At 45.4% G+C, this 18,361-nt stretch overlaps 1 protein-coding gene across 1 annotated transcript in view; it reads left to right on the top strand.

The window, feature by feature from the left end:
• LOC144721802 (exocyst complex component 6B-like) overlaps nt 1-18,361 on the top strand; it is an 86,863-nt gene that overhangs the window by 31,703 nt on the left and 36,799 nt on the right. The window contains exons 9-11 of the mRNA XM_078599724.1: nt 346-414; nt 16,452-16,535; nt 17,930-17,976. Of these exons, the coding sequence (XP_078455850.1) occupies nt 346-414; nt 16,452-16,535; nt 17,930-17,976 (200 nt within the window). The remainder of the gene's footprint in view (nt 1-345; nt 415-16,451; nt 16,536-17,929; nt 17,977-18,361) is intronic.

Here is an 18,361-nt window from a genome sequence, read left to right as displayed (position 1 = left end):
CTTGCACTCTGCTGCTGAGCTGAATGCACACATTGTGCTTTGACGTGGAATGAAACCACTCTTAACCTCCACGCAAGGTGCGATACTCATCGCAAGTTAAAAACAAATGAGTTTGTCAATTTGTTTTGTGACCCCGAATCGTAAAAATCCATCACGTCGCAAAGCGGCACGTGACCACCGCAGGCCGATTTAATATTGGTGGAATTGCTGTGCTCACATTCCCAACCATGCAGTCCGCGGTGCCAGCGACGTTCTGCGTTGCTCTGGTTTTGCAGCTGGGACGCGCTGTTGCTGACGTATGCCTCGTCTCGATAATGTTCTGATGCCTCTGTTTACGTCTTCCAGGAAGCACCCATGCAGGAGCTCTTGGACTTCTCTGCCCTCTACAGCTGCATGCTTATCAGCTCTGTACTGGTAGGTGCACACACGCACACGCACACACACAAGGACAACCGATTGGGGGCAATTATCACATACATGTAATAAATGTAAGCGCCAATACACAAGCGACTGGCCGGACGGCTCAAGAGAAGATGGTGCGGACTGTGCATGCGAGCAGTGACCGTGACAGGGTGGGACCGGAGGTGGCGACACGACACACCAGTGGAGGGATGTGAATGCAGGCGCCAAGAGCCGATCTCCTGACGTAATAAACACATTCAATAAACAATACCTCTGTGGGCGAATTTAATGACGAGTTTTAATTCTCGTAATGCTAACTCTGGGAAGTTACAGCAAGACAGAGAGAGGATTTATTATGGAAAACAATTAGCAGAATGTTCATCCTGGATAGACTACTGGAGGCGACAGTGTGTGTTTGCGAGCACCTATTTAGGCAATTATTGTGCATGTGGTGTTGATGGGGTCCAGGATCACATTTGTCTGACTGCCGCTCTCATGCACCAAGCATTTATTTTAACCCGGTCAACTTCGGGGAGTCCCAAGCCAGGTAGATAGAGGTCACTAATCAAAGTTAGGTCGTGGATCAAAGTTAGGGTTCTGGGATTAACCTGACTTTCACAAATACATACGTGCATACGTGTATCTGCATGCACATAATACATGTGTATACATAGGCACAGGCACAGGCAGATGCTGTTTGCTTAGTCCAGCTTGGCTGCCACAACAAGAGCAGTGTTTTGGTAGCAGTGAGTGATTTTTAAATAAACTTAAGCAGGCTTCTGCTGTCCACGTTAAACATAATGCAGGTGTGAGAAGTTTATTTGATGGGACTGCCTTTTGTTTGTTTGGAACTCTAGGGCTGGCAACCCTGAGCCAATATCATGAAGGACGGCTCATGCAAACTTTTATTTCTTTCTTTACGAGACTTGGCTAAGACTAGCTGATCACCCTGAACTTGGCTAACCGATGATTCACACCCAACTCGGCAGTCACTGTCCCATGCTGTGTTTGTGTTGGTTAGGGGGAGATTTTGGATTGTTTAAGTGCACACATGGGCCACAAATGTTTAAAGCAGAACTCAGAAGCAAATATATGGCAAGCGAGAAGCAGGGTGACACGTGCGTAGGGGAGGTGAGTCATTTATAGGGGCCCTGTTTCCTCTGGGCACCTTCTGCTGTCAGAAGAGATGATCCCGTGTAAGACAGAGAAACACATCCCGAACTGGAGGGAGTGGTGCTCTCTCATCTGAAGAAGGAATGGACTTCAACTTGTAAATTGTATTTGAAGAGTCTTTTACTAACTGGCCACGTGGTTCAATGGGAGAGCGAGTGACTTGCAATCAGAAGGTCGCGAGTTCAAATCCCAGTTGGAGATTGATTCAACCCATCATCTCTCTTGGGTCGATAAAATAAGTGCTGATTTGTGGGGAAGTGAACAGTGGGTGTTCTGTGGATTTACTCACCCCCTGCCGTATGAATATCGCATTTCCTCTACTGGTTTAGAGATGTAAATAGGAGATGAACACTGCCTCAATTCTCAATTGAGGAGGAAATCAGTTGGGACTTTTGAGTCTTTCGCTATAGAGCAGGCTTTGGAATAATGAAGTAATTTTTATATTTTTGATGGTGTTTTCTAGTGAAGTTAAAATGGTCTCGTGCTTTAGGCAATTGTTATTTTACATGCTTGTAAGGGTCTTATTCAGTTTTATTCGTTAAGGGATTGTGAATGGTTCAGTTATTTTACGTAAAGTGCTGTGAGGTTTTGTGTGAATGACACTGGATAAATCTACTTTTAATTTGTTACTTTATTACTTCGATTTGTAAAGTGAGTTAAGCAGCTCAATTATCAGACCTTTGTTTTGTTTGCAGTTCACATTTGTTTATTGTTACAACTCATTTTAAATACTTCCCCAGTTTACACCGCAAGGAAGCACACAGCTCCTGTTACACAATCCACACATTTGCATCCCACGTGTTCTGGCCTCGATGTGTTCTGCCAGCTCGTTTGCCACACAAAAAAATAATATGCGCTGCGTTTGTATACGAATTTAATCAATCGCCAAATCAGTGAACTCACGTAAAGTAAACACCACATCGGTCACTAACACTGGCCCACAATGGAATCGTATCTAATGGGCTGACATGTTGGGCTGTGTCCCTTCTTCAACAACAATTTCAACAAAATAAATCTAAATCACTCCACAGATTTTGGACACTTTTACAACAGTCGGCAATGCATGCCAGCTGTAGTTGAGTCTGCTGGTCAGCGTGTAGCAGCGCCATTTCCACTCCGAGTGTCAAACACACATGGCCCACCGCCGTTATGGTTGGCTTTGGTTAAATAGTGAAAGTAGATTTTCTTAAATAAGTGTAAATAAATTCGCGATGAAACTTTGTATATAAAATGTGTGCAATTTGGCCAGGGCTTGGGTGGTTACAAGCATATTTTCTTGAGAATGACATTGAAGTGAACTTTCAAGTTTATTAATGTTTCAAATCAGCACACCGTTCCAAATTTACAGCGTTCAGGCAATGGCATTCCAAATGACCACCGCTGCTGAAGAACACTCAGCGAAGCTAAATTCTGTACGGTCCATAAGCGTACGGGCTTCTGGATGCCCTTCTATTTTTGTTTTGCCCTCAACTGAAGCAATCAAAATACTGAAAATAATTATAGGAAAATATATGCCAATTCAGTAATTGGGTATTCGCATTTTTATTTGAAGAGGTGAAAAGCTAAATGTAATATGATGGGTTTTTTTGGAGCCACTGATGACCAGGCTGAGACCATCAGCTCACTGAAACTTGAGAAACCACTGAAACCATAGGTAACTGTCCAGTGTCACTACCTGGATCTCACTGGTGTTGGCTCAGAGCTATAAACCCCAGCCACTCCATTCCATTACTACTTGTGTATAAGAATGCACTTTTTAATAGAAATGGCCCTGCTGTATTAAACTTCCCACTCCATCCATCCATGACATGTCCCAGCGATAGCACATTCAACCTAATGTTGCAGAGGCTCGCGGTTGGAATCCGGCAGGCGACGCTAGTTGTTACTGCGGCTACAGTTGCCAACAAATACTTGTCGTCCGCTTCACAGTGCACGTTACTGATGCACTGACGTCATTAAACAAGGTGGCCATTTGTGTGCCAGCGTCATGATACAACATTTTCTGAAATTTGTAAAATTCGTTCGTTGGTTTTTCAGTGTCCGCTTGCCCTGGTGAGGGCGGCGCGTGTCGAGTCGGGCGGTGCACACCTCCCTCTCCCTGGCGACAGACTCCAGCTCTACATCACTATTCACTACTACTACTACACCGTACACTGCTATACACTACACTACTAGAGACAGAATCTAGCTTTTCCTGGGGAATTCCCAGGCATTCCCAGGCCAGCTGAGCGACATGGTCCCGCCAGCGTGTCCTGGGCCGGCCCCTGGATCTTTGCGAAATTTGTAAAATATTACTCGCAAATTACTCAATTGGGATTACACGTAGCAGCAATCATTGGCCCCTACTGGCAGACTGATGCTCACTGGCAGGAAAGTGCTGAGTCACCTTGTGCCACACAGGGACAGCTGCCACTTGGGGGGTCCATGGAAATGTTTGAGATTAAATGTTGTCTAAGGTGTTATGAGGTTTTGAGGCACCTAAGTGCCGTAAAATATGATGAAGATTAGAATTTTGTGTTATTAAAATACTGCGTTGAACAAGTCCCGTATTCAAGGCTCATGCAGCAGAATATTATTAGACCTTAATTGCTTGACGTGACTGAGAAACATTGTTTTGTGACACTCAACTGCTACAGCGTCTAGACAGCATGGCAGATTGAGACCCCAAAAATACACACAGACCCTGTAAATAAGCAGCGTATGGCTATAAAAGACACGTTTTTTGGAACATCTATTCCACATTTGCAGTTTGTTGATAAGCGCTGACATTTTGTAATATTAGCTCAAGTTAGTTTGTTGATGAAGGTGCATGCTGTTTAAAGTTAGGAATATAAATTCTGTAATAGCAATGTCTGTGAAAATTCTCTGACAAAAGAAAGCTCAGAGCACATTCCAATGTAAAATTTTAACTGCAGGGTTATTTTACTGCACTATTGGCTTGCTATTTGCATTCATCAACAAATATAGTAAAACAAATTGTCTTTTCCTCACATTGATACTGATTGTGTTTTCAGTGTCATGTCACGAGACATTCAAACTCTCGCAAAGCATTGTATCACCCTGTCCGCAAAAGGAGACATCACATAACTACGTATTTAATGTCTTCAAGTGACATCTTATGCACAGTAGAAGCCAGCACTTCACCCCTGCACGTGAGGGTGATGTTCTTTGCATAACAGTCAAGGCGATTAAATTTTGATTTAAAGCTTTCATGACTGCAGGGATTCATATTCTTGGTTCTTTCGGTAAAGTCACGTAGAAGGGTAAGAACCAAGAATAGTCAAGGCGATATTAATAATTCTAAGAGATGGAATTTGGCCAAAGTAATTTTAGAACCGAATTTAATGTCATGTTTTTTTGGTGTGTAGTCATTGTGTGAGATCGTGCCTATGTTGGCACTGTGGAGAGCACAGATGGTGCATCCGCCAGTCATCTTCCTTAACCCATAACACATGGGTCTTTCCCATGCTCTGTCAGCAAGCCTTTAACACTTCATGTGACCTCAAAGTCCATCCAGTCTGGCAAAAGCACTTGAATGGTGATTGGCGCCTGTTGTTATGTGCGCTTTCAAAAAAGATTGCTGCGTGCACAATATTGATAACAATATTATTACCGCTCAATAAAACATCCCAATTCAATATTCACCCAAATAAGGGCCTTAAAACACAGTGAGGCTTAAATTATATTCCTGTACTGTTACTATTATTATAAAGTGTTGCATGATGTTGATGAGGCTCTGAGAAGCCAAAACCCGTCCAGGGTTTGCCTTGCTTGAACAAATCCTGCAGGGAATTATTGGCTCAGAATGATAATTTGTGAATGTACTTAAATGGTATTTTATTTTGGCCATGAATCATAAACAATATTTTATTTTGGCGACGAAACATACGTGCTATTTTCGTTTGGCTATGAAACAGACTGATGTGGCAATGGAGTTACATATTTAATTGATGAATGACACGGACATTCCATCACAGGCATTCACACATCCTTCAAGGGCCTACACTGCTGCTAAATTCTGCTGTTATCGGTGGTGCTTGTGTCTCCTCAATCATCCGTCAGAGCGTGGCTAGACCGAACGGAATCTCGTTTTGGTTGTGTTGTATTTGGTTGAAGTTGGGCTAAGAATCAAACTTGCTTCACACATGAACTTAGTTTGACCTTAGGTGGAGCCTGCAATGTTAACCTCTAAGGAGCTCGGCAGCGTTGGCGTGAGTTCCCTTACGTAAGTGCTCGAACTCGCCCCCCTGAGACACTCGGCCATCTTGGATTTTTTTCAAATCATTACAAAATATACTTTGTGCTCTACCGTACTCAATGCAAATATAGTTACTTGTAGAGTGCGTGCCTTATTTAAAACAGCAAGTAATATAATACAAAAAACTGCATTTACCTTTAATGTTCGACCAGTTTTATTGTTTTGTATGTTTTGTTAGCAGGAGTAAAGTGCAGTGTTATGAGAAACCCATGCATACGAGGGGATAGCATTCACATTCCACAACAGACGTGAAACCTGCACGGGGGCACTTTAAAGTAGTGAAAGAAAGTATACCGATACTTAACATTTTGTTCGAATTGCGTTCGTTATAATGCAACCTGAAGTGGCAAAATGTTTCGTGAAAAATTAGCACAATAACAACAATAACCCTGTGCACGTTTGTTCAACTTTTTGTTGGTATAAAAGGCTTTCCTTTGTACGGTGTGTGCGTGGGTTAAAGGTTAATGCCGAACGCGTGTGAAGGGCAGCAGCACTCATCCTGGCAGGGTCTCGCTACTGTGATTCCTTTTTGAAAGGTGACTCGTGTTTTTACTAATTCCTTTGCTTGATATTAAATATTTAACCCCAGTGTAATAAGTGTGGTGTTTCAGCATTGAGGCGTGTTGTTTTAACTTGTTGAGAGGTAGCCAGCAGATTCGTGAGGGGAGGAGGCTGAGTGTGAATGCATGGTGTGTGTGTGCTTCTGAGTATGTGTGCCTCTACGTATGTGTATGTCTGTACGTGTGCGTGTCTGTGTGCACATGAGTATGCAAAGTAGTGGTGTAGTAGTTAGCACGCAAGGCAATGCACATGCATAGCCACGCACATGAGTGACAGTTGGTATCGAAGCCTGGTCTGGACTTCTCGTGGATTGACTCAGCCAAAAATGGGTACCTGCTGAGGTGTCCTGTATTGATACTTTATGAGTAATGTGAAGATGAAGGTGGGTGCAGCTGTATGGTTGTGACTCTCCTACCTCACTGAGTGGTGTGCTGGTCGTAATGGTGGGTTCCTCCAGTCTCAATAAAGATTCTGATTCTGTTTGATGACAGTCCTTAACCTCACGGTCTGTCAGATTGAGGTCGATGCTTTTCATTTGTGTGTTTGTGTTGCACAGAATTTTACGGCGGTTCATTATTTTTCCATTTGTTCACAGCAAGATTAAGCATGGTTGGAATCAGTGTGTGTATGTACCTGAACGCATTTAGAAAAATATATATTTATGATAATTACATGACAAAATACAAAAACTATAATTATTTCATGGCTTGCAGTACTAACACTACGGTATATGTAATTGGTGTGTACGATTTTCATTATCATCATCATCCATGATCAATCCACTGCTGGAAGAAGTGCTCCCCATAAATGCAGAACAGAATTCCACGTATATTCTCTGCTCATCAGCAAAGCGAGGTCACATTTATCTTCTGAGTGTCAGACTTTACTAAATGGTTGAAGCAAGAGAAATCTAACATGCACGTGAAAGAAGCAACTGTGTTGTGAAGACATTTGGATGAAAGACCTAGGTCAGGTTATTTAAAATATATTAAATATTCTTGGTTCTTTCGGTAAAGTCACGGACTGTAGATAGAAAAGAAAGATATATATATATACAACTTTTTCAATTGTCCTGTAATGCCCCTTTTTCGTATTCTTCTTCTTCTTCAAAAACAGTCAAAATAGAATCATACATTTGGCAAATAGTATAATGGAAAATCTTGTTGCCAAAATATATTATGCTGTATTTAATTTTGGTTTCAAAAGTTGGCAATATTAGGCCCACTTGTCAGAGTATGAAGCATCGGCAAGTGGGTTGAGTTGGGAATTCCTAAATATGAAGTGCCAAATTTGTAATTTAACCGTAATTGCGAAATTACTGAATGTCAAACTCTGAAAGTATTCTATAATAAAGAAAAGTAGTTGTTTTTTCCAATCACAGATTTGCAAATTCAACCATTAAATTTGACACGCTGGTATTCAGTATATAGCCTGTATAGTTTGAACGTTGTTATTGCTCACAATCAGTAGATCATAAGTTCAAATCCCTGCCAGGGTCATCTTAGCCCATAATCTCTCTGCACCAGGAGTGTGTAGAGCACCACCGAGTGAGCCAGCACGACTTTGGGGTATAGTCGAAAGTGGATATGCTGATCGTGTCCTGGACGCTGTCATAGGAAGGTAAACGTTCCACAATGATCCCTGTACTGCCATAGGAGACGAGCACTCTTCAACACTCGGCAGGACGAACGAGAGAGTTTCTACCCTGCACGTTTTCTCTGTTGTGCCTGCCCAGCGCTCCGCTCTCGTTTCGGATTGTTCTATTCGGCAGGATGCCCGACGTTTCGCGCCACGCAGGAAGTTTGTTTTTCTCTCTTGAAGAAGTTCAGTTTCGAGCTTCTTCAGATGGCTCAACAAAGTTCCCAACATGTGGCGTTAAATGGGGGCACATCATGCCGAACAACACGTGGTACAGTCCGAAGAATCGCAACCAGAGAGGGATGTAGGGACTTTGTTTTTGACCTGAACAAAGGCTGGATTGAGGACCGTCTTTAATGTGAACGATAACATTCAGATGCCGCCGACTGTGACGTCTGTCCGTTCGTCCTGCTCATAAATCACTGCCATGATTCTGATTCGTGAGATCCTATTGTAAAATCGGTTGTCTGTTGAATTGGCCGTACTACTACCTTTGGCCACCATTGGTAGTTAATGAGACTAGTTTGAAATTCCACATTCCTTTGGTGAAGACAAAACTTTCCAAATGGCATCCACTATTTCCACCAAGTTTTAGTATGCACGTCAGAAAGTTGTTTCATGCTACTGTTTCACCAGTACGGTATTCTCTGTGTTCAATATGTCCTTACATGTGTAGTATATAGAACACCACAAATCATGTTTCCGCTTGATGGACTTGCTTGCCATCTTCGTAATGTATTTTAAATTGCCTGTAATGGGATACAAGGTAGCATCGTTAAAGAGTCGTATCGTAATGCTACACCATATGCTCAAGGACAACATTTCCAGAAAATGTTTATTTTTAACTTCATTGGACCCTTTAAAAAACACTTGGGATTTTTTTTATTTAATGAAAAAACAAGGCGTGGAGTTAAATGTTCTCTATTTTTTTGTTTACGTAACGATGCTTCTGGGGAGTCAAAGTGGACCATGCGCTGTCTTTTGTATCTACCCATAGCCACAACGTTGCATGTTAGAACAAACAGAATCAGAGTATTTATACTGGAGGAATCCGATTATCTATGAAGCTTTTTTTCACACGGTGCAGTAGGATGTTGCACAAGTCGACGGATGGCTCAGAGGCCAGAGCAGTGATTTGGCACCGGGTTCTCGAGAGGTGTTGGTTGACGGTCGCAGCCTGGCCACCGATGATTGCACGCAGAGAGATGTGCACGCGCACGAGGACACGTGCGTGGTATAGGCACGGGTCTGGGTGTGTGGTAGAGGCACGGGTCTGGGTGTGTGGTAGAGGCACGGGTCTGGGTGTGTGGTAGAGGCACGGGTCTGGGTGTGTCGTAGAGGCACGGGTCTGAGTGTGTGGTAGAGGCACGGGTCTGGGTGTGTGGTAGAGGCACGGGTCTGTGTGTGTGGTACGGGTCTGTGTGTGTGGTAGAGGCACGGGTCTGATTGCGTGGTAGAGGCACGGGTCTGTGTGTGTGGTAGAGGCACGGGTCTGGGTGTGTGGTAGAGGCACGGGTCTGTGTGTGTGGTAGAGGCACGGGTCTGTGTGTGTGGTAGAGGCACGGGTATGTGTGTGTGGTAGAGGCACGGGTCTGGGTGTGTGGTAGAGGCACGGGTCTGGGTGTGTGGTAGAGGCACGGGTCTGTGTGTGTGGTAGAGGCACGGGTCTGGGTGTGTGGTAGAGGCACGGGTCTGGGTATGTGGTAGAGGCACGGGTCTGGGTGTGTGCTATAGGCACGGGTCTGGGTGTGTGGTAGAGGCACGGGTCTCGGTGTGTGGTAGAGGCACGGGTCTGTGTGTGTGGTAGAGGCACGGGTCTGAGTCAGTGGTAGAGGCACGGGTCTGGGTGCGTGGTAGAGGCACGGGTCTGGGTGTGTGGTAGAGGCACGGGTCTGTGTGTGTGGTAGAGGCACGGGTCTGTGTGTGTGGTAGAGGCACGGGTCTGGGTGCGTGGTAGAGGCACGGGTCTGGGTGTGTGGTAGAGGCACGGGTCTGGGTGTGTGGTAGAGGCACGGGTCTGAGTGTGTGGTAGAGGCACGGGTCTGGGTGTGTGGTAGAGGCACGGGTCTGTGTGTGTGGTAGAGGCACGGGTCTGGGTGCGTGGTAGAGGCACGGGTCTGGGTGTGTGGTAGAGGCACGGGTCTGGGTGTGTGGTAGAGGCACGGGTCTGAGTGTGTGGTAGAGGCACGGGTCTGGGTGTGTCGTAGAGGCACGGGTCTGAGTGTGTGGTAGAGGCACGGGTCTGGGTGCGTGGTATAGGCACGGGTCTGAGTGTGTGGTAGAGGCACGGGTCTGGGTGTGTGGTAGAGGCACGGGTCTGGGTGTGTGGTAGAGGCACGGGTCTGGGTGTGTGGTAGAGGCACCGGTCTGAGTGCGGCTTAAACACGCCCCCTCGTTTTGGACTCCACGTTAGGGCATGATTGCCTGACAACCGGTGCCGCAGAGTTTGCCAAATCAATAATCCGCGGTGTTTGCTCTGTAAATATTGGACGCTATTGTTTTGAGACGTGCTATTTATTTATTTATTTTCTCCCAGGGATATATTCTGTTTCGTGCGCCCGTCCAACTTGTGAAGCTCACGCGGCAGATTAGCCGGCTCCCAGCGGGAGCACCTTGACATTCCGTTATCCTTCTTCATTTGACAGTTGTTCGTCTACGCTCAATCGCGTGCATTTCCACCGGTTTTGAAATGCCCATTTTCAGGGTCGTACATTACAAAGACAGAACGACGAAGAGTTGTTATTGTGGATGAAATAGATTTGTTGACTGTTAAAGGGGGTGCAACGGAGGTTAAATTCACTCGATGCAGACCACCAGAAAGCTTCTTGAACGTCCACCCGGGGTTGATTTGATCCAGAAGTTAGTTTGGCTGCATGGAAAATAGTCATTCCTGTTGGGCTTGTAGGCAAGCCCCGTGTTAGGGTTTTTATTATTACTTTCACGTCATTTTCACAGAGAAGACAGCCCAAGTCTCGTCGCTATCCAATATTTTTCGCGGAGAATTACATAAGCGAATGTTCTAAAGCTCCCGACATGATTTTATTTTCATCGCTTTTTTTGTCTTTTTCCCCCCTAAACTTATTCCAGTTGTGCTCATGGGCGTTGTGACGTGACACGAAGGAATTTACATTTGGAGCTCTCGTACAAAAGAGAGAAGAGTCTTTTCACATTTTCTCAGTTGTTTATTATCCACACTCAGGGTGTTGCGCTACCGGAAGGCAAACGGATATTTGATTTAGCCCTCAGATCTGAGAGAATGCTGAATTATGTCAAAGCCTGATTTAACACGATGAACATATCACATTTCGTTGAACAATCTGAAACCATCAGTCTCGTCCGTACCGAGTGGCTCTTTAAGCATACACTTTAAAGCCACGCCTGTTCCCCGGCACGGTATGTGTGTCAGCATCAAAATAATATTTTGTCATTAAATATATTTTTCGTCAGACAGCCTCGGACGCATAGCCGTGGTAAGAACCGACTCATTGACGCCATTTATTTTGTGGATTGTGTCTGGCCTTAATTGGCTAGGGTGCACATTAACGGGAAGTTATTTTCCATCAGTGTAAAGGGTTGCTTTATTTATGTAAAACATTTTTTAACAGGTAAGGCCCACTGAGCAATTAGCGCTTTTTCACAAATGAAAGCTCAATGAAGTGGCTTATATTGTGGAAATGTATACCAGGCAAATACTTTAAACGCATGTCTCTAAATGTGTGGGGATGAACCCGGAGGACCCGGAGAAAAATTTACGCGACCACTGGGAGAACATGAAAAGGCGTCAGGGTCAGGATCAGGCCTACGACTTCCTGTATACCAGGCGAGGTAGTTAACATCTCGCCACTCGTGGCACCCTTTATAAATTGAAACAGTGGTTGTGGGTCTAATTCCGCAGTAGGGCAGAGTGTGGGAGAGAATCTTGACAGAGTGGTGAGATCCATAAGCTTAACTTAAAAGTGTTCTCACATCCGTGATGCGAGCTTAACCAGTCTTATTTAGCAGGATCCTGTCCATGCTTTTTTATTCTTCGCGATTTATAGAAAAAAAATTAAATGTGTTGACTGCTGTCTCGTCCTCAGTAAAGTCTCTACTTCCACAAATGTATCTTCACATTAGCCACAAGAATAAACAATTTCAAGATATAATCCTGCAACAGCAGCTTTAATTCTAATTGCAATAACTTTATAATCACAATAACATTATAATTGGAGTATAATGACTCGCCTGCCATGCAATCCAATGCATAGTCGTGATTTCAGTTCTTTATATATCATTGTGATAACAAAGGTGAAATTGTAGTTGTTGCTGTGCGTGCACATGAGCCAGACGAAAGAAGAAGTTCGTGATGAAAGTAGTTGAGCTCTGTCGCATTGCGGGGGTCACGTGAACGCGTGACGACACCGGGCACGGTGTGCGGGGGGCAGCTTGCCTTTTGGAGCATCTCATAATGCGGGGAATGTGGCATTTGTTACGTTTTCCTATTTGTGACAACGTCGGCGAGACCGTTTTAAACTGCCGAGAACTTTTTTTAAGCGAGAGCCGTTTCCATTGAAAGGGTCTCAACTTTGAGCCAGGGGCAGGTGGGGGCCCTCGGGCTCACACGGGGCAAAGTGGCACCCGTGCCTGGGCCACAGCGACGCTGAGTTGGCCTCGTTTATAAACCACAAGTCCTGCTCTGATGCACACCCGTTAGCGAGCAGTTGGCGATCAATGCACAAGGCCAGTCCTGTACGCTTGTAAATAGTGACACATCGCACCGAGGGCGCTGAGTTTTGTGTAATTTACGTGAGAATGTTAAGGTATTTTCAGTGACATACTTCAGCATTTCCCCCCCCCCCCCCATACAGCATCAACATTCAGCGAGTCAATCATCGGTGTTTTTATATAGAGATTGTATTTGTTTCTGCAGGAGGGGGGCGGTGAGCTGCTAGACTATTTAATTAGCGTACGGATGTTACACAGTACAGATGGGAGTGATAATCGTGGTTTCGTCGGTTGTACACGTTACAGGAATAGGAAACCCGTTGAAAACACAAAACAAAAGCACGACTACATTCTTTCTACGAACGAAAATAAAGGGTGGAAAAAAAAATCTGTAATTTAACAAAGCAAACACAATCAGAAATCAGGGACTTGAAGTGTGATCCAAAGAGACTGGGAGTCGTGCTTTTCTGCCGATTATGTATGACAGCTACATACGTTTTGTGTTTACATACATTTATTATTAAAACAACGACATTTACCATTTATATCGTGACATTCTAGGGAAGTACAAGGAGGCACACCGGGGAACGACTCGCAAGGGGCACAGCACAAACTCACCCACGGCAGGTCTCCCTCGGGGGAATATTGGCACTAAAGCGCTCCTCAGCAACGTAAACACGTATATCGTCTTTTGTATATATCACTCTAGATACACACATTACACATTCGTCTCCCTGCAACCGGAGTCATGTGTACGTAAGTTGAAGAACTGATTTATAAAATGTATTTTGGTGCAGGAATTGATAACCAATGGAAACAATCTTCTGTGAATGTTCCACTCTTTACCAAAGAACCCCATCACGTTCAGCTTTTGCAAACGGTAAGGTGTTCAGTCATGTTGTGTACATATGGACGAGGGCAAAGCACAGGTAAACAAACAACACATTGGACACTCAGTGGTGAATGAGCCGTGACCATCACAACACCTGGAGGGTTGCGTGATATGACGATTCCATGACGCATCATACGATTATAGGTGCATCGTAATCATGTCGCTATACCGTGATTTTCGTTTCTCAAAATATTTACGAAATTGAAGAACTTTGAAGACGTGTTTTTTTTTAAACCATACTGGAAGTACAGCAGAGCGCAAACACAATACGGTCGTGAAATACAACTTGTCTAGTGATGGGAACGCGCTATTGTGATACGTGGTCACGGCGCGACACGTGATATCGCGTCCGCCCTACGCACTTGACGCCCTCTCGTAGTCAAGGGCTGCTGCGAGCATTCAGGAGACAACGACTCGGAAGCCGCCAAACAACGTCCCACCCTTCCCTCTGTATCGAACCCACGCAAGTGCCTTTCAGAACCTCGAACCACCTATCAAGGCAGGACACATGTCATCTTGCCTGCAACGTGTGAACATAACGTACATCGTACCGGAGTGCGTGAAGCGTCTCGCCTCGGTACATTTGGATGCAAATGAGATGTGTGCAACTTTGACACAACAGAGGCAAGTTTTGAAAGTGTATATTAACGAGCTAACTATATAACAAGGAAAAAGTCTAACAACAGTATTAAACATTGGTCACGTGCGATTATAATTGTTATTAACCAAATCACCAAAAGAAGACTTTAGTACGTGTCCAGGTATTCGAGTGAAAGGATAAGACCAACAATCCGATGTTGGTAAAAACCTATTCGGAAAGGTGTCTACAGTATTCGATCCTGTAGATTTTACCTCAGGAATGAGAGGAAATTGAATACAATGCTCTCTATATATATTCTGAGCCCTAACCTGCAATGTAGAGGAGGTTAGAGCTACACTTGCACCAGGAGCAGCGCTGCCAGGGGTTCGATGCAATTTGGGATTTGCCTTTGACTTGCAGCGCGGCAAGCCAAACATACCTCAAACATCACAACTCTGCCTAATAATTGTACCACAACATCAATCATTCATTAGCAGCGGGTGGAATTTACAATTACAAGATCAACACGAGCAGTGCTAAAGCACACACAGGCTGCGGCACGTGCGTGTGTCGGGGTGCTCCGTGTGTCGGGGTGCTCCGTGTGTCGGGGTCAACGTGTGTCGGGGTCAACGTGTGTCGGGGTCAACGTGTGTCGGGGTGCTCCGTGTGTCGGGGTCAACGTGTGTCGGGGTGCTCCGTGTGTCGTGGTGCTCCGTGTGTTGGGGTCAACGTGTGTCGGGGTCAACGTGTGTCCGGGTGCTCCGTGTGTCGGGGTCAACGTGTGTCCGGGTGCTCCGTGTGTCCGGGTGCTCCGTGTGTCGTGGTGCTCCGTGTGTCGGGGTCAACGTGTGTCGGGGTCAACGTGTGTCCGGGTGCTCCGTGTGTCGGGGTCAACGCGTGTCAGGGTGCAGCGTGTCGGGGTGTTCCGTGTGTCGGGGTGTTCCGTATGTCGGGATGTTCCGTGTGTCGTGGTGCTCCGTGTGTCGGGGTCAATGCGTGTCCGGGTGCTCCGTGTGTCGGGGTCAACGCGTGTCGGGGTCAACGCGTGTCGGGGTGCAACACGCGCGCCGCTGGGATGCGTGTGGGGGTGTTTGGGGAATGGAGCGGTGGCGTAGCGGTTAGCGCCGCGCTGCGCTACGAACTCTACCACCCGAGTTTGTTTCCCGCTCACGGCCAACACCAGTGACGATTAATCAGAACTGGTCCTGGGCCTCCCCTAGGTCTACTCAGCATAAATTAGTATCTGGTGCGGTGTGTAATCATCGCCACTAGAGAGACAAAGGTGGCCGGGCGTGGTGCTGGCCACCAACCCCCTCGTGTGCCGTGCCGGCCTTCACAGGTGCTCGCTAGCAGCACTTGCCCCAACAGTCTGTTGATTGACTGGGACACAAACTGAGATCCCGCGAGGTGTTTGCAGCGTCAGCAATATGGGGCACCAAGGCCACCAGCAGTGGCCCGATGCTGCACCACCAAGCCCATGTCGTGGTGTCATTGCGGTCTTATAAGCAGGGTGGCTGCGATGTAATTTCACACGATACTATACACGATTAAATATCACGGCAAATATGTTTATATCACTTTCCCTTAATTCCGTATTTGTGTTTCACATTTTTATCGTTTACTTTTTTTGCTTTGAAGCACTTGGAGTATGAACTAAGATCGCTTAAAAGTCAACCGGCTGCAGTTCGCTCATCATACGCCTACAATGAGTCTTGGAACTTTACAATATTACGTTTATAGTCGCATTCTGTCAAATAATCATGACATTATTTAATTGTAATGCTGTCACTTTTTCCGACAAAGCACTAGTTTTAAAATATATTTTTAGAACCCCAATTATCGATGTATAGTGAACTTTAAATATTGTTATTTCACAAATATTTGGTCAGGAGGGTAATATTTAATCAAGGATAATCACGATATGACAATGTTTAGCAAAATGGTTGATTCGCAAGTGGAACTTCTGTCGTGCAATATATATTGTCGTGCTGCATATCACTCAGACCCTATGAATAAGCAGAGAAGTCTCCTTTATACATATGTCGAGAGATATAGAGATACATTGTCTGCCTTTATATCATCTTACTAACATGGTGCTTGATAGCAATTTTTGCACTCAGTCTATTCAATGCGATGTTTGTGTGGGCTCACGTGTCTGTACGTGCGCGCACCTGTGCGTGTCACTGTGTGCGTCTGTGCGTGTCCCTGCGGGTGTCTGTGTGCGGCGCGCGTGTCTCTTGCAGGGAGACGAAGCTGCCTTCCAGACGTATTACCGGCAGCAGCGCCGAGAGCAAGTGCAGCTCGTCAGCCAGCCTCCCTGCAGCTCGGTGAGACGTCGACGACGATGCGTTCACACAAAGAGCCAGAGAGACGAAAATCCGCCGTGTTGTCGAAATAGGCCATCGTCGCAAGTGGCGTGAGTGAGCGCCTGTTAAGACTGGCGCGGTGCAGGTGAAGGTGGTGTGGCCAGCACCCTGCCCGGCCAGCTTTGTCTCACCCGTGCTAATGCTTTACACGTTGCACCAGCTACTCATTTCAGGTTAAGTTGACCTCAGACAGACCCAGGACCAATTCAGATATGAATTGTCACTTGATGTTAGCCGTGGCTGGGAATCGAACTCGGGTCGTCAGTTTCGTAGTGCAGTGCCCCAGCACTCCCCACCCTAACCAACAATTTCCACCACACTGCACGACCATGACATGTATCAAGGCCACACTTTCACTATTTTAAAGGTCGTGATTGGATTTTCGTGTTTATATGTAAACACCAGTTGTTATGCTTGCTTAGTAGTTGTGCCGTTTTTCTATAATACTGTGCAGACTCAATCATTCTCTCACCTCTAAATATTTGCTGGAAGGGCATGCATTCCCTTCGGTGAACAGGGTGCAAGATTAATCTCAGGCTTTACTGACAAATCATTATTTGCAGCCCTCTGCAGACCTATGTTTTTCATTGAAGTTTGCAAGCAACATATTTTTTTATGCTTGAAACAGTTTAGCACTTTATGGCGGTTAGAAAAGCATGCGATGAATAAGCAATGCCAATAAAATGTAAAACCTTCTGTAAAACGTGCTGCTGTTATGGATTATATTTAGTCAATTTGATATAAAACATTTGTGTGGTACAATTTAGCACGAGTTCTGTTTCTGGTGTAGAGTACATTCCGCATTTATTTCATTTTCATGGCAGAGTGCCAAGTTGACTTCGCATTGAGCATAGGCACACATGGCCCTACCCATGCAACTCACACACACACACATTTTCACAAAACACACACTTCATATAAAAACACACCGCTACCCTGTTGCCTGCTACTGAGTTTGAAGCTACACGTTCTGTTAGAATTGCTACAAAAGATCAGGATGTTTGCACAATCTATGCTATTTTATGATCCTAATCATAACTGTCGAAAGTCCTTGAAAATCCCTCTGTATACATTAAAACTCCACATTCTAAGACAGGTTTCAAGCGTGTTTTTGCTGCTCCTGAATGTAATGTAGTGCGTAGAAAACCACGTGTATCCACATAATTAAAATTGTAGATGTTAGATGCATTAATCGGTAAGATAAAGATTACTGCTGTTTTTTGCTAATAAAGAAAAGCAGTGCAATTTAATGAAGTATTGTTTTCCCAAGACTGTAAATCTATAGAGTGAACTTCAAACAATGGTGCCAATTAACGTTTGTAAAGTGTGTATGTTTTGTTGTTGTTGTTGTGCAGACACAAACTTTGGACAGCTACAGGAAATACTTCAACCAGATTGTGGGGTGGGTGTTCAGTGCACCTACATCCACGCTCAACACACAGGACAAATCGGCACAAGCGCAGTGCATTGTGGGAGTGGGGCAAACCACCTCAGAGGGTATATCAGCCCCATGTCTCTGGGGGTTTGTGGGTATGGATCAGAGGGCTGGACGCTAAGCAGCTCAAACAACAGTTTGTTGGCATTTGGGCGGAGTTGCAGTTCCTCGGAGCCCCGAGTACCTCCTCAGTAGCCTGCAGTCCGCCCAGCGCCGGCTGCCAGGGCACTCGCTCTCACTCCCCTTCGGGACCATTTCTCTCTCTCTCACAGCTGCGCTCATCACGTCCCTGCACTGGCTTACAGTTCCGACCCACGTTGAGTTTTAGGATTCTCCGAGCGGTGTTCAAGGC

This window comes from Lampetra planeri, chromosome 12, assembly GCF_965212315.1.
Source record: "Lampetra planeri chromosome 12, kcLamPlan1.2.h2, whole genome shotgun sequence".
Taxonomy (NCBI): domain Eukaryota; kingdom Metazoa; phylum Chordata; class Hyperoartia; order Petromyzontiformes; family Petromyzontidae; genus Lampetra; species Lampetra planeri.
The sequence above is the reverse complement of the archived record's forward strand: the minus strand, read 5'-3'. Positions and strand labels throughout refer to the sequence as shown.